The sequence below is a fragment of the Corvus brachyrhynchos genome, unplaced genomic scaffold (assembly GCF_000691975.1).
Source record: "Corvus brachyrhynchos isolate BGI_N302 unplaced genomic scaffold, ASM69197v1 scaffold97, whole genome shotgun sequence".
NCBI classification, from domain to species: Eukaryota; Metazoa; Chordata; class Aves; order Passeriformes; family Corvidae; genus Corvus; species Corvus brachyrhynchos.
The window spans coordinates 1,299,161-1,315,448 of NW_008239758.1; the positions used below are offsets into that span (position 1 = coordinate 1,299,161).

Below are 16,288 nucleotides of genomic sequence, written 5' to 3' on the forward strand. Positions count from 1 at the left end.
CAGGAATTCCAATTTCCCTAGAGCTAGCAGGAACTCAGAGCCAGCAGGCTCATTGAAATCAACTCTAGCTTGTCCTAAAGAGAAGGTCTGCAGTGGCACACAAATTAACAAGAACAGAAAAAGCTTAGAGTGAAGAACAGGAAGCACTGATTCTCGTGAAGGGACTAGTGAATTAGTTTTAGGTCTTGTCTCCTTCTTAAATTGGGAGTGTATCTATTCCTTACACGATTATTACTTCTCTTGTTGTCATTTAATTTCAGTAGGACATTACAAAGCCAGAACAAACTACTTTTCCAAAGGCAACCCTAGCTTCAAGCCCAGTTATATTTTATTATTCCACAGAAAAATGTAATCCTTTTCTACCAAAGGCATGCTGTTGTGATACCCCCGTTGCTCCAGCACACCCAGGCCCAAGGTGCTTTGCTGAGCAGGTCAGAAGCACCCGTGGCACAGGAGCACTGCAGCTCTGCCTCGACTGGGCTGGCCACCTTTCACTCAGGCCTTCCCGAGAGCAGGGCTGTGCCTGTGGGCTGCAGGACCTGCAGGACAAGCAGCATTTGCACCTGTTTTCCTTGACAGAAAGCCATGCAGAAGCACAGGGGAGGAAGCAGCTCTGGCAGCCTGAACACACCAGAGCCCATGGCTGCCCACCCGTCCCCTGAGGCAGCAGCAGCGGGCACAGTGCGGGTAACACCCGGTAACAACGCAGATACCGGCCCCTGATAACCCCCGGGAGCTCCCCTCGCTGGAAACCCCTCCACAGCTGCACACAACGTGGCACTGAGTGTACAACCCACAGAGACACCCAAGCCACCTGTGCCACACAAGCGTCCTCCCACAGGGCTGCCACTGCCCAGCACAAAGCCCAGCTGCCAGAGCCCTGCCTCACACCGCTGTTCCAGAGCAGGTCCCTACTCCTCTCCTGCCACACAGACACTCTTCGTGGTATTTTTATTCATTACCATGTATATTTTGCTTCCCACTCTGCTTTTATTCTTCATACACTTGTCGTTTCATTCTTTGTTTATGTATTTTTACCAATTCTGCAAGGTGTGGTTTAGGGCTGGAATAGGGCCATGTCGGGCTGAAGCGAAGCAGATAAAATTCCATGTTTTGCAGCTATTTTGTAGTGAGGAACCTGCATGTTTGAAGTTTTGTTTTAATGTATTTCTTCAGTCAAAGCTTGAAAAGTCAAAACCTGGGCAGGCTTGTGCAAGGATCTTTTTAAATGAAGTACGTGGGACATACCTGATAAAAAGTTTACCTTTGGGACTCAGTTGCAATGTGGCTGGAGGCTACTAAAGCCCTGTGAATCCAGCTAAGTCAGCCACCAGGTGCTGTAGCTGCATTTACCATTCTCAGAAGGGCATCCCTGTGGCACACCACCCCTTCCTGCATTGTGGTGAGCTGCTGCTGCTCCGTGGAGCAGGATAGCCTCAAAAAGCTGGGCAGTGGAGAGAAAAGATGCATTCTCTTCGACACACAACAGCAGCCTTGTACTGCTTCTTGTGGTTTAACCCCAGCTGCCAACTCAGCCCCACAGCCACTCACTCTTCCCACAGAGGGATGGGGCAGAGCATCAAGGCTGAAGGCCAGAAGCCTCACAGGTTGAGATAAAGCCAGTTTAATAGGTAATGCAAAAGCTCAGCATGCAAGCAAAGGAGACGAAAGCAAGGAATTCATTCACCGCTTCCCACGGGCAGGCAGGTGCTCAGCCATCTCCAAGACAGCAGGGCTCCATCATAAGTAATGGTTATTTGGGAAAACAAACATGGTCCCTCTGAACATCCCGCCCCCTTCCTCCTTCTTCCCCAGCTTTATACACCGAGCATGGCACCCCAAGGTCTGGGACATCCCTTGGCTCGGTTGGGATCAGCTGGCCTGCCTGTGTCCTCTCCCAGCTTCTTGTGCACCCCCAGCCTCCGCAGGGGTGGGGTGAGGAGCAGGAAAGGCGCTGGCTCTGTGCAAGCTCTGCTCACCAGAAACTAAAACGTCTCTGTGTTATCAACACGTTTGTGTTTCCAGCACAGATCCAAAACATAGACCTATACTGGCTACTGTGGAGAAAACAAACTCTACCCCAGCCAAAAGCAGCACACTAATATAGCTTGTAGTAAAGTGTTTAATAAAGTACAGTATCAGAAACAATAGTCTATTAGAAAAGCTCAAAAGGTGAATACCATATATATTGTACTTGTTACATTTTCAGTGATAATTTAGGAGTGAAGGATTTCCAAAGGATCCAGCAGAGATAGAAACAACACAGAAACCTATTTTTGTCAGTTTTGAAACAGAGATGTGCAGTTGTTGAAAATACCTTTCTCGCCAGGAAGAAGGCAAGCACTGAGATTATGATTTATTAGTTATGGCTAAACACACAGCAGTGCATGTCCAGTCCTAATGTGCTCCAAGTGTTCCCTGCAAAATAAGGAGTGATCTGTAGCACAGGTTGAAACTTGTGTCACTCAGTTTGATTTTATTTCGAGTAAGTCACAGCCCTTCAGGAATGCAGGGTGATTCATCAGGCTGGCTGTGCTCTGCTGCTGGCTGGTTCTGAAAGGTGTGATGTACTGAGAGATGTTCATTCCATGTTCCAGCAATGGAACCAGTCTTTGAATCATTCAAATAACAAGTTTAGTGGGCTTGGGCAGGATGGAAAGTGAATTCAGTTTGAGGAACCGTAGCTGTGATTTCTGGTCTATCTGTCAGAGGCTTGCTCTGTTCTCAGCTACTCATCAGGCTGCTCTGATTATCTCCATGGGTATCCCCAGGGATGCACAGCAGCAGGGTAAGCACAGAATGGGTCCAAGAATGTGCATACTCTGAAATACAATCCCGTCATACCCCTTGTTGGGACTTTTTTTTCCCCCCTAAATTATGTTACTGATACTCTGTTCAAGCTATAAAATTTGCAAAACTGAGAGGTTAACAAATATCCCACCAGCCTTTTTGTGGACATGTACTGTTCATAATCACAGGTCACTAGTTGATGACATCTTCCCTTAAGTACCAGACTCATGAGAGGCCAAAGCAAGAAACTAACTTCCAATGAAAACTGGAATTATTATTATACAACTCATCATTTTGACAGGAGAAGAAAATTTGGGGTCTTTCTTAAACCATTGGGGAAGGAAAATTTGTCCTTTTTTGTTTTTTCAAGTGCAGACCCTAGGTCACTACCACTTCCCCAGCTGTAAAGGTCCATGGTTATAGTTACCATCCTCCTGATTTCTGTCATAAATCCAAACTTGGGAGTTTCCTTTTCCTGTGTGATGGTCACATAAGAAAGGAAGTCACAAGCTGTTGCAGAATGCAACTGAGATCTATAGGGACATAAAGAAATTCAGATCTTTGGGAGCATCAGCAAATAATAATAAACAAATGAGAGGGTTTAGATGAGAACAAATACACTGATTTAAAATAACACGGATTCATTTTTCCTAATTTTTTTTTTCTGTAGAGTTTCTAAGGGACTATGTTTCAAAGAGGAAGCTTAGATTGATTACATTTTTGGATACAGTTTTTACCTGAAAAAAAAAATCACCATTAGTGACTGATACTGCAATTCAATGATTCACATCAGGATGTGTATGAGCAGGCTGTGATGTATTTTGTGGAGGCAAGAAAACATTCACTGGCTTATGTTTCATCAGTTTGCAAGGAGTTGTGTTGTTACACCTCAGTGCTATCACATTCACTTAAGACTGATTATCAATAATGCTCAGTTGACAATTTACACTTTGCAGGGATTCCAGAGTTTACTTCAGTTGGCTGAGAAACATTGCTCAAATCTCCAGCTGTGAGGAAGGAAATGACCCACGGAGTGATTTAACACTTAGAGAACTCTGTGCTGTGCAGGCAGTGCTGTAAGTCAGTATCTCCATTCCTGGCAGGCAAATTCCAACCTCTGCATCAGGTAACACTTTTTAACTGTATCAATCTTAGAGATATCATGAGGGGGTTTTTTTTAAATCAGAGAAGGGATAACCTCAATTATGAATGAAGAATCTGTAAGTAAAGAGTACAGGGCTTTCTGGAGTTCCTCTACACAACTGACTGCTGCAGGTGATAGGTCTAAGGCCTTGTATCTTCTGGGACTCTTTGAAATTTACCTTTGTAAAGGTTTCTTTACCTTTGATCTTACTTCATGAGTTCTTCATACATAAAATTATCCATTCACTTAAAGATAGAAGACCCCATGAACATTCTTCCAAAACTCTGTTAGTTGAGGAAGAAGAATGAGGATGACATTTTTGTTTTCCTTTTCCATTCTTTGGGAAATGCCAAATTCTTGGCTAATGCTGGCATATGTAGGCCAAAAAAAAGTAGTTCTCCAAGATAATACTGCTCAGCACAGAACAGAGGTCAGTAATCAGACCACAGCCTTGATATTCAGAGATACTAAGATACAACACATTCTTTAAGTCTTTCTGAAAAGCAGGGCTCATGTTCCTAAAAATGTCTCTAGCTGCAAGCTTCCCTTTCCATACAAAACGACTTGAATTGATTTCTTTTTTTTTTCTTTAGAGAAACCAATGGCTATTTACACTTGCTATCAGGATATTCACATCAGGAATTCAACTAATTATGCATGCACAACCATCAAATGGTGCACCAAAGAGAATGTTCACACATGCTGAAGAAGAGAATACAGCTCTGTACTATGAAAGGCAATTGTAATGTCAAAGATTTATCAGTTAGCTAAGGACACTACAGTCCAAGTTACAGACAACTACACAGAGAAATAAAAAAGGATCAAAAAAAAAGTATTAGTATTTAAACCCAAAGTTAATGAATATAAAATAATATTAAGATTAATGAAAACCTTAATAGGTAAATTATTTTCAAATAGTTTATTTAGAGAACTATGAACTATTTTCTAATAATGCCCTTTACATAGTTGCATCTATAGAAAGCTTGTTGAGTGAGAGCAAAAAAATGTAGCATTAAAAGAATTTTCCATCAGAAATGATTGGTTTAGCTACAAAAGTAAACCAAGCACAAACAATAAATCAAAGAGAGCATTACAGAAATATTTACCTTATCAAATAGAAATTCAGTGTCAGAATTTAGTGTTTAGGGTTGATTTGTGAATATAGGAAATTACAGTATGCAGAAAGTGAATGGAGCACTACAGCTCTTCATTTCTGTCTGGAGCTGTCAGTACCATGTAAACAGAGCATTTCTAACGATATCCTCAAATTAACAGATCATAAGTCACTGAGCCAGGAGCAGGGGAAACTAGACTAGCTTTCTACATGTTTGGCAGTCACTAACTTTTTACAGGCTGCCATAGATGCGTTTAATTACATCAGCCTCTTCCTTGTCCAGGATGCCCTTGTCCACGTAAGCATCAGCCTGCTGGTCAATGAAATCTCTCAGCTTTGAAAGATCATAGTCTGAAAAACAAGAATTCATTTGCACAATGAGTCATTGCCATTATACTGCTTCACCTAAGAACCAGTGTCATTGTAAAGTTTATCCAGCCAAAGCACTTTACCAAACATGAAGAGAATTCTCTCTAAGTGCAACTTGTGAAAACATTAAAAACCCCAAAACAGCTGCACAAAGTCTTTTTACACATCACGGTGCTTTTATTATCTAAGAGGAATAATCATCTCTTGCTCTTGATTGATTGCTGTCAAATGCCAAGGCAAGAATATTTTCTGGTCCAGAGATCTGTGTTCTAGTCTGCACAGCAAAAGCTGTTGTGCCCTATTATTTTCACAACTGTCATGGAATCAAAAGAAAGTGTTAAATGTACTATTTCCTATTGAAATTCCAGTAAAACTCCCACCTACTACAAACACTGTAGTGAAAATTCATGAATGCCCCTCCCTGAAAATAGATCAAAATAATACAATTATTTACCTTGATACAGAACATAATATTCTGTTTGAAAAATACTGCAGTGAGCACTCTGTGTTAGTGGCAGTTTTTGACAATCTTCCTCTGTCAACCTGCAACAGATCTGAAAGATCTGAAAGCTCCTTCCTCCTTTTCCAGTAGAGGAGTGCACCTATGCAGCCTGATTCACACCATATGCATTAAATAGACTTTTCCTATGCTCAAAAACATCACTATTTTACATGACAAGAATTCTGCTGCAAAGCAATTTTTCAAATAACATAAAAAGGTAACCTATTGTGTAACTCTGGCAACAGGTTCAGTATATTCACACATAAGCACAATAAAGTTTCAGTTACATAATTTGCTGCATAATGTAAAGCTTAATTTGTTAGAATCAGAAGAAGAATATCAATATTTTAAGGGTTCATACGAAGTTAAGTGATCAGTATCTTTCACAAGAATGAATACATTCTGAATTTTTCAGTATGAATTACTTATTCCACAGACAGAGCCTTCAGAATACATTAAAACTGATTTTGCAATGTCCAGTGTATAACATCACACAGCAATGCATGGAAGAACCTTCTTTCAAACTGTGCATTCTTAACAAAATAGACAATAATGAATTTGTGGTTTTTTAGGGTTCAAAAATTAACCAAAACGGGAGAGAAATAGAAAGATATTAAGAAGCAAATTCATGTTTGCAATCATTTTTATAAGAGTATAAGGCAATTTCAAATGAGTAATACAGAAAACTGATATTCAACACTCCCCACTCCTGCAGAGGTGTCCTCTCCATATCTGAGTTAGCAGGAGTTTTGCCATTTGCTGTACTGAGGCCAGGATTTCTTGTCTGGTCTGTTACTGTCATTACTTAATAGAATGTAACCTGCTTGTCTCTCCATCCTGTGTGAGTAATAGGGACAAATAGTGCTGAGCAATTTCGTAATTGGGATGTGAGATTTCATTCATGTTGACAGAATGGGGGTGTCCAGGGAAAGATACCAAAGAATGGAAATGAATGAAGAACAAATACTAAATTAATTTCATATCCACTTTTCACATTAAAATCTCTGTTCTTATTTTACTTCTAGAATACTGTTTCTAACTCTGAGATTATTATGTGGAGATATGAAGGTTTAATTACTAAACATTCTGTATGGGATTTCAACCATTATGATATTATCCAATTCAGGCTAATTTGTGTATCTCACAGCAATTTAAATTGATTTTTCTTCTAGAAATTGATAACTGCCAATTTCTAATACTTATTTCTAATCTATTGCAATTAGGAAAATCAGCTTTGGGTTTATATTCACTGCAACAGCTGCAGCATTACATGGAGCTGTGAAAGAGCTCTAGTAAATGAAGTGAGCTCTTATTTGCATATTCAGATCAAGCCATTTGCCATTGAAATTAATGACAGAATTGACTTTCATTTCTAAATGGCTGCTGTTAGTGTTACAAAGGTCTGAACTACCTAAGTATTTGCTGAACAATCCACACACGTGCTCTCTGCATGTATCAGTTAAATGCTCAGTTCTGCAGTGGTTCCAAACCTCAAGCCAGGTCTGGGAGATACCAAGGACAGGCCCACAGAGCCTGTAGATTGTAAATAGGCAAAACAAACTTAGGGCACAAAAGGCAGTCAGCCCAAAATCCAGGCTTTTATCTTTAAATCATCCCAGCCACTCAAGCTTACCAGCCTCCTTAATAGGCAAGTGATACTTTTAAACTGCAGAAATGCAAATCAACATTTCCAGGGTTATTAGTCATTGAATGAATAATAATATCTACTGAAATTCATACAAAGTTGAGGACCCACAAACATTTGCCTGAAGAAAATCTAAACCTCTTCAAGGATATTTGGTGAGTAAACCAATCCATGAGTAGGGCTGGGAAAGTCTGGCTATTTTAATACATGAATTACTTTGAGAATGGCTTTTCTGCCAGCTCCCAGGTGCCAGCTGGAAGTGGAGAAATGATTGATGAGCACACCAGCACCACCTAATCTTGCACTGAAGAAACACTGCAATGCATTCACGGTTAGATAAGCTTACCCTGACTGTACTTCTTTTAACATCATCCCAGGGGAACTGAATTAGCATTTTACAAAAATAAAGAGTATGAAAAGGCACAATAAAGATGATGTATCAGAACAGTAAGAATACTATTCTAATTTTGTCATAACTTACACTCACTTTAAGGCCTGTTTCCATTGCCAGAGGACAATAAAGATATTTTAGTACAAATGAAAATCCATCTCCACAGAAATGTGTATCTTAATGCATTCACAGGCAGATAAAATGCTATTGATCTGCAGTCCCAGCCATTTTCAGACTGCAGCAGTGCAGAAGAAAGATTACTACAAAGAGGAGCGAGGGGCTGCCCAGGCAGTATGCGTGATACAGAGATATAATCACACATGATGGAGATCTAATTACTATAATGAGTACATTGCTAAACAGAACCATTAATTAGAATTGGCAGGAAAACTCTCGAGCAAATATGCACGCCTGCTGCTAACTGCCATGGCTGCCATTGTGTGCAAACGATTTGAGAGATGGGAATTTTTTTTATAGTCTTTCCTATTACAGTTTCTGTACAGGAAAATGAATGTGTTGGGCTGTGGGCATGCGCTCATCTCTGAAATGTAATTCATACACACTTCAGCTGACAGAGAGGATGGATTGACTACCCAGGGCTAATCTCATCTCACATCAGCCTCTGCTTGGCTGGTGCAAGAAGGATTCTTCTCGCCAGGCGCCAGTCATAGCCCAGGGGTGGATCCCCTGGCTAGGAACCTTCACTTCCAGAGAGGGTGGTGGCAGAACACACAGCCATGGCAGAGAATAGGGATAGTAAGCTGGTTTTATGTAAGAACTTGAGGGAAAAAACAGTATGAATAAATAAAGATCTTTGGAAAATAAACGAGAAATCCTGCTGCCGCCAGCTCTCACACAGCCCTGCCTCCAAGGAAGAGGCAAATGGTGGGACAGCTGGTGAGCAAACCCTGTGCAGCTGCTTCAGTCACTGCTCCCTTCTACACAGCTTTGCATGTGAGAGCTACAAGTCATTCGAGTTGATTTGGGCTGCAATCCAATCCAATCCAATCCAATCCAATCCAATTCCCGTGCTACTGACAAGAGTTTGTATCTCAACTATTCCTGGTTATGAGACAAGACTCGTTGCTATTGGGGCAGGCACGCTGGCCAGATGCACCGAGCTTCTCTAGACACACCCAGACATTTCAAATGCATCCATCTCACATACAAAGTGATAATTAAACAACATGATGAGCTGAGAAATGAAGCACTAGGCAAAGCTGACACAGCTACCTAGTGACAGGCAGACCACCATGACTGTGTGGACAGCCCATGACTAACTCCCCACTGGTCAGTCTCTGTGGGTTTTGTGGCCAGTGGCCATTCGACCCAGTTTACATTAATCTACCTTTGTTCACTATTTCTGGTCATTGGCTTAACTTTTACATGACCTGTATTATTTAACTCTAAAACCACTAATGATCACTGTAATCTAGACAAGCACAGTTAGTTTCATATTACTATTATTTAAGTTATGACACAATATTAAGTTATACAACACAGTATAAATTACTTGCTTTTTAATGCATATGGTGCCCACCCCAATGTCAAGGCCTTTTACTTCATACCTTCTTTGTTACCTTGTTTATTGTGTTTTTTCAGCCATTCTATGTTCTTCCTGATTGCTTCCAAGTATGCCTCAGATTTCCCTGGAGGAAAGGATGAGAGAGAAATCAGGCACTTACATCAATGATTGATGCAGCTTGCTTAACTGGGTGAAGTTGGTCACAGCGAAGGCAGATTAAAACTATTCTTAGTTTCTGTTTAAAACCTGAGTCCTGTCAAACTTAGTCAGGCAAAATTCCCACAGATGGCTAGCAGCTGTTGCCTGTGCAAGATTAGTCATACACAAACTTAGGATCATGGCTTTTTTTGATCTTTAGAAACTGCATATGTGGATTAAAAACAACCTGTAGCTTTTTGATCATCACAATTGTTCAGCAAAGAAGAAGCTGTTGAGAGAGCAAGGAATGACTTAATTAGGACTGAGAGCTTTCAGTGTCAAAACTCCTCCATATAGTAGGACTAGCAGCATACAGCAAACCTAAAATTGTGGTATTTTGGAAAGGCAACTTGAAATATAGTTAGTATTTTACTGAGAAAAAGGATGTATTAAAATTACCATGATAAGTCCTTGTTACAACTGAAATCTTAAAATGATGACTATTTTTGGACCAGAAAGCACACAGGACAGAATTAGTTCAAGGATTACCTAATAAGGCCCCTAAGGAAATATTCCAGCTAATGGATTTTGAATTCTTAACTTGGCTGGAGCTTTATTGATGTAATGTTCTTACATTTGTCAGGAATAAAAACCTAGTGTGATTAGTGTGTAGAAGCTTACTACTGCCAACTATGCATGTCTGCTCCTGTTAGTAAGTATTAGACACAGTATTAGATATTACCCTCATTTTTGAGCTGGGAGTGCAGTAACTTTATAATAAGTTAGTCTGTGGAGGAGCAAGGGCATTGCATGATGAGACAAAGAACTAAATACTGATCCAATTTAAATTTCTAAAAAGCTATTGGGCTGAAGATAAAGGAAAATAACCTGAAGCAAACTGAAAAGACAAATCTTCAAGAGACGAGCAAAATGTGTTATTTATCACTTCCCACGGGTATTGAGATAACTTTTCTTTACTGTGAAATCAGACAGCCAACTTGAGCTGTCTCCCTCTTCCATGTTCAAATAATTATGCTGCTGGAAAAAAAGCCACCTTCCATCTGTGAGTGGCTGCACTACCCACAGGGCTGAACCAGGTGATGGACAGACTACAATCTACTGCAGTCCTGACTTCTGCAATTCACTACTCAGCAGGCTGAGTGAAAACATTGCATTCCAAAACTTTTGAGCATCAGACAGCACTGGTGCAAAAGAAGCAATTTCGTTTAACCATCTGATTACAAAACACAAAACTTATGCTGGACCCTTAGCCGTAAGAACTCACTGAAAGGTTTCTGCACCAACAAGCATTCTCTTCCAAGAGTTCAGCACCATACGAAGGCACAGTGTCCCCTGCAGATTTGTTTTGAGATAGAGTAGCTGATTTGCACCCAGGTGATTTCAGCCAGCACAGTCTAAGTTAGCACATGGCATTATATGTCATGCTGAGGCATGACAAAAGTAACTGTACTACTGTGCTACGTTTCCTTAGGGAGACACTAACTTACTGTAATGTTTTCAAAGTTATGTAAAACAGATTAATTACTGATAACCTTTAACCTCTGGCAGTAGGCAATGTAAATTGTGTCACTGCCTTTCAGCACCAGCTTTCGATGGGCCTGCTCTGATTGTTGAATATTCTGGCCATCTGATTTCACTGAAAAGCCACAGATGCAAAGCAGCAAAATCTCTCTGCACTGTGTCAAACTGCATTTCATATTGTTCTAAAGGGGTCTATGAATTCTATGAATATCTGCTCAGCAAGGGCTATAGTGTCATATGTTTAAAACTTGGTAGGTAAGTACACTTCTGAATCAAGCTGTTGTGTGCTGACTCCCAGTGACTATAGACTGAAGATATTTATGCTAACACAATGGAAAATCAATACCAAAGAGAGGAAAAGACTCCAATCACTTGGAGCACACATAGTAGGAAAAGAAATGGCTATTCTGTACCTCCAGATTCTTCACTGTTTCCTGCTGCATTTTGTCCTTCATCTTTTGTAGAATCCTTCGAAACTTCATATTCCTTTTCCATTTTAGCTGCTTCTTGCTTTGTACTGTCTGCTTCTTCACTACTCTTGTCTAAAGAAATAACAAGAGCAAACAAGTTTGTATCAAATGTACCAAGAACATTTCTCAATCACATCAATACAATCTTTGGCAAGTAAAGCATTTTGAATGATGGTTGAGGAGGAGCCTCATTGGAGCCTGTCTCAAAGAGGTTTCTAAAGGTCACCTCTACTCCAGACCTCTGGAAAGAGGAATGCCTGTTTCTGCTCCTACAAACAATAGCTGAATACAGGTGACTGCAATGCAAAGGCACATTTCTTTGTGCAGAGAAAAGTTATATGAAATTGGCATTCGCTAGATCCCAAGTTGACAAATAATGGGTTTTCATTATTATTTAAGTATTAAAAAGCACTGATACAGCTTGCTTTTGTATATGTGTAATGTCTGCACTCCAGTGAAGGAAAAGACTTCTCAAAGACTGGACAATTAAGTGAAAATTTCTCCCTTGTTGTGTGTTTAGATAACCAAGCTGTGGCTACAGGTCCTTGAGGGACTGTGGCTTTAACAAGCAGTCTGGCTGCTACAGCAATTTGCTAAAGCAACTTTTAACTGAATAGGTTAAAAAAAAGTGTTATTCCAGGAGAGAAAATTGGAGAATAAGTACCTGCTGTTAGTTTTGTCCTGGTTTTAGTGGAAGGGTTTTCAAGCTTCTTCTTTGTCTGCTCAGCTATCATTGTATCTAAGTTTTCTAGAAATCAAGGCAAAACAAAACCAAACCCCAGTTATTCTTCAATGGATAAGATGCAGAATCTATACTATATTGTCCCCAACACCAGTCTGACTGGTAAGTAGAAAACTAAAAGAACAGCCTTCATCCTTGCCTCTGAACAATTAATGCAGAGCCAATTATAAAAGAACAAACAACTCTATGGAATATTGATCAATCTTATTTAAAAAAATTAACAACTGAGTCATGACAGTAAGAGCACCAAATAGAGCCAACATGCATAAAGACAGTGAAAGTGTGCATCTATACTCCATATTTCAGTCACGTAAGTCACAAAATACAGATAACTATCTGTAGCAATTTATTCTGATGAAAGCAATGAAAGGCTTTAATTAACTTCACAAAGAATACAAGACTATGAAATATGTGCTTCATCCTGGTGGGAAAACACTATCCCAAACTGCCTATGTGTCTGGATTTTATATGGTTTCATTAGAAAAGAAGTCTAGTAAAAGGTTTTAAATTATATTTAGATGAAATAAACATGTAAATTGAAGAGATTAAAACAAATACTTTCTAAAGTCACTAAAGTCAAGCATTTACCTGAAAACCAACTAGACAGCTGTGGCCATGTATATAGCTCTAGAAGACCAGAAAATGTATTTCTATGCAAATTTCAGGGCTGAATTCATCTAATTTGAAAGTAAAAGCACCTCTCCATAAAGATGGATGTCTCAGATATAAACATTGTATGCTTATGTGGGAAAGAAAGTCCTTTTGATACCACACTTGGTAGATATTCAAAATACGGATCCCCATACAATCTGCCATATTTCCTCAGTCATATTATGGACATGGTGTAGAATTTTCCTTCCCTTTATCAGCTTTTTAAAGGGTCAGTTAAATATGGATTCAAAATTTCATACACATTCTCTTGTTGGTGGGTATTTTTGAGAGACTTAAGTTTCAAAATTTGTGAAAATTCCTTTTCTATTAACAGCTGAAATTTTCAGCATGAGATGTGGCAACTGTGGCAGAATAGATATAATAAGGCTAATAATATTTTAATTCGTATTTTCTGCATAAGGCCAGTATTCTATCTATCAGCTGGGAGAATTTTTTTCCATCAGAAAGATACTGAGCACTGCAACCTAAGGGGTAGTTTTTTAGCAAGCATATTTCTCTTTGTGGCAGATCACCAGAAGCAATTATGCTTCCCATCTGATGAGAAATCACATAATCCTGTCTGCCTGCATCCTCTGTATTTTGTTATTTACATAAAATTAAAATGTAAGCAGTAGTTTTTGGCACCCTGCCTGACTGCACCCTCTCAGTTCTACATCACATCATGGTTTTTTTGTGAATATTTTCATTCGGTACATATCCCTTTAATGTGATTTCTGACCTTGCCCCATATGCCCTAAACAAAACAGGTCTGGGCTGTGTTACAAGTGGATCAGACATCCTGGTGAAATAAAAAACAAGCTAGAATTAAGAGTGGTGGTATCACTAATCACTTGATCCAAAGCTTATTGAAAGGACTGTAAACATGTCTTTCAGTTGATCTTAACATTCTGGTTTTTATCCTGAATCAGTACCATACTAGTATTTCAAGAGGAGTATAAGGATTTCTCTGTTGCAAGAGGTACAGTTTTCAGGATAAGATTACACAATCAAAAACTTAAAAAACCTTTGTAAACTCAAGTGAATAGATTGTTCTCCTTCACTAATTCATGCAAATGCAAAAATGTCACTGATTCTGGAGCTTAATCCAGCATATTCTATTAAATTAGGCTTAATTTTAAGTCTCAACATAGTATTTTAAAAATTAAAAGTATTTAAAAATTTCAAATATCACACATTTGTAAGTGCATTGATTCATAAGTGCCTTTCATGTTCTTCCTTAAAAGTGTCTGCATCTAGGCAGTAAGGTTCTATTAGCAGGAAACAAAAAGACTCCACCACAAGATAGATTTACAACCTGCCAGGACATCTTTAGATTTAAATGTCTGCATACTGATATTTCCAAAAGTTTTTGTTCTGTTGATAGATTGTAGTGTTTAAAAGTTGTACACATATCCACACACAGCATGTGCTACTGAAGGCAACAGGATTTATATTCTTCCATTATTTATTAACTTCTATAAATAGCATCAGGAATTGTACAGTTCCTCTGAGTCCTTTGATTTGGGTAACAATTTCATGCACTATCACTCCTTTGTGAGTACAGAATTGCCTTCCAGCCCCATGAAGTGTAACAAGGCAATGCTGACCACTGATGCCCTGAGCTTTGCCACTACAGCCAGATTGAATATGGTAAGTGCTGTGTTCACTTTCAAAGCTTTGTTTTGTCAGTAAGGATATGGACAAACTCCCAAGACAGGCCTTCTAACAAGCACTACATTTGATGGGAGAAGTGGTGGAGTTACCTTGCCGGCTGGATAGCCCATCAACACGGATCTGAACATTTATAATCAGCCGTATTTCCTGAGTGACAGAGTCCACGTTTGTGGGGCTTGTCTGATGCACCTACACTTGTACCCTGGAGAGAATATTACCAGATAATCCCAGTTCTTCCTGAACAGGTTTTATTGCCCTTGCTCCACTTCAAAATTAATGCTTTAACAGCTGGTATTGTTTCAAAACATGCTTGTACTCGCCATGTGTGGCCAGGCCCGGGCTGGCCAGGGTTTGCTCTCAGTGACACTGATGGAGTGAGTCATCTTCTGGAGTGAGCCGTGCCTGGCCAGCAGCTAAGCAACCGCATGTCCTAGCGCAGGTCTAACAAGGATTGATTACTTTTCCGGTGTCGTTTCCTTAGCAACCTAATTTGCACAGAGGAAGACCTTAGAAAGGTACTGACCTTTCCACAGAGCTGGCCACTTATTTGAAATGGCACTAATTAAAACAACAGAACAATAACTACTGAGCTAATGGAAGTGACCTACGTTGGTAAATAGGTCAGTGCCCCGGCGGCGGCTTTCCGCAGAGCAGGATAATCGCATCATCCAACCAGACAGCCGGAGTCACAAGATCTGGTTTCTGCCTTGCCTCACTTTCTAACCTGCTCTTTGATCTGGGATGACTCACTGAAGCATTCATGCTGCAGGAGGGCTTCTGTTTTGAGTAGGCATCCTGAGACGTCCAGGCCCAGTTCCTACACACTGATAGATCCTCCTAATTCCACCTGAAAATGCAAATTCCCAGCACTTTTGAAACTCTGAAGTCCTTCAAGTTGGGCATCCAAAAATCTGAACTGCATAAACCCAGAATGCTTATCTTTAGTCTGGGAGAATGCACTGTGGTAACACCCTCTAAATTAATGGGAAAAGATACTACGTGAATAACTATTACAAATTAAATTACTTTGTTCTTATTAGAGAGGCAGAAACTAACGTATCCATCTGAGTATTTAATGGAATTTGTAATGGAAGCCTGAAATGGACCTTTCTCAATATACTGATTCATGGTGTTTTCCAGACTCTCACAAATTTTCCTGCAAAGGGTTTTTTCTTCTGCATAATTGTCCTGTACCTGGGAGGCAGCTTCACATTCTACCCTCATCAAATTGACTGAAGCTGAGATTCTATGTCATTAAACTTCCACAGAAAGACCTGCTTTGCTGTTCTGTTTTCATACAGCATAAAAAGACTGTGTTTATTAAAGGAGGAAAGGGATCATCAAGGTACCTGACATCACTTTTAACACTAACTAAAACATTAGTTTACTTAATGAGTTCATACACTCCAACTGCTTCAGCTGGAAAGCTTTGTGCTGATGACTTCTTGTGTGAGATGCACATATTTCAGATATTAAAAAAACACAGTTCTCCCAGGGCTTTTCTGTCTCCTTATGATCCTTAAGAGTTTGCAAGGGTGTTTTCCATCTGTGAAAAATCTCTGGACATCTCAGCATTTGCTTGGGACTATTC

General features: G+C 39.8%; 1 protein-coding gene across 1 annotated transcript in view; it reads right to left on the reverse strand.

The window, feature by feature from the left end:
* Nucleotides 1–2,104: 2,104 nt before the first annotated feature.
* Nucleotides 2,105–16,288, reverse strand: part of SCG3 (secretogranin III) — a 27,597-nt gene continuing 13,413 nt past the window's right edge. The window contains exons 7-10 of the mRNA XM_008640015.2: nt 12,295–12,378; nt 11,574–11,702; nt 9,524–9,604; nt 2,105–5,399 (exon numbers count right to left, since the gene is read on the reverse strand). Coding sequence (XP_008638237.1) covers nt 5,281–5,399; nt 9,524–9,604; nt 11,574–11,702; nt 12,295–12,378 — 413 coding nt within the window. The 3' untranslated portion in view covers nt 2,105–5,280. The remainder of the gene's footprint in view (nt 5,400–9,523; nt 9,605–11,573; nt 11,703–12,294; nt 12,379–16,288) is intronic.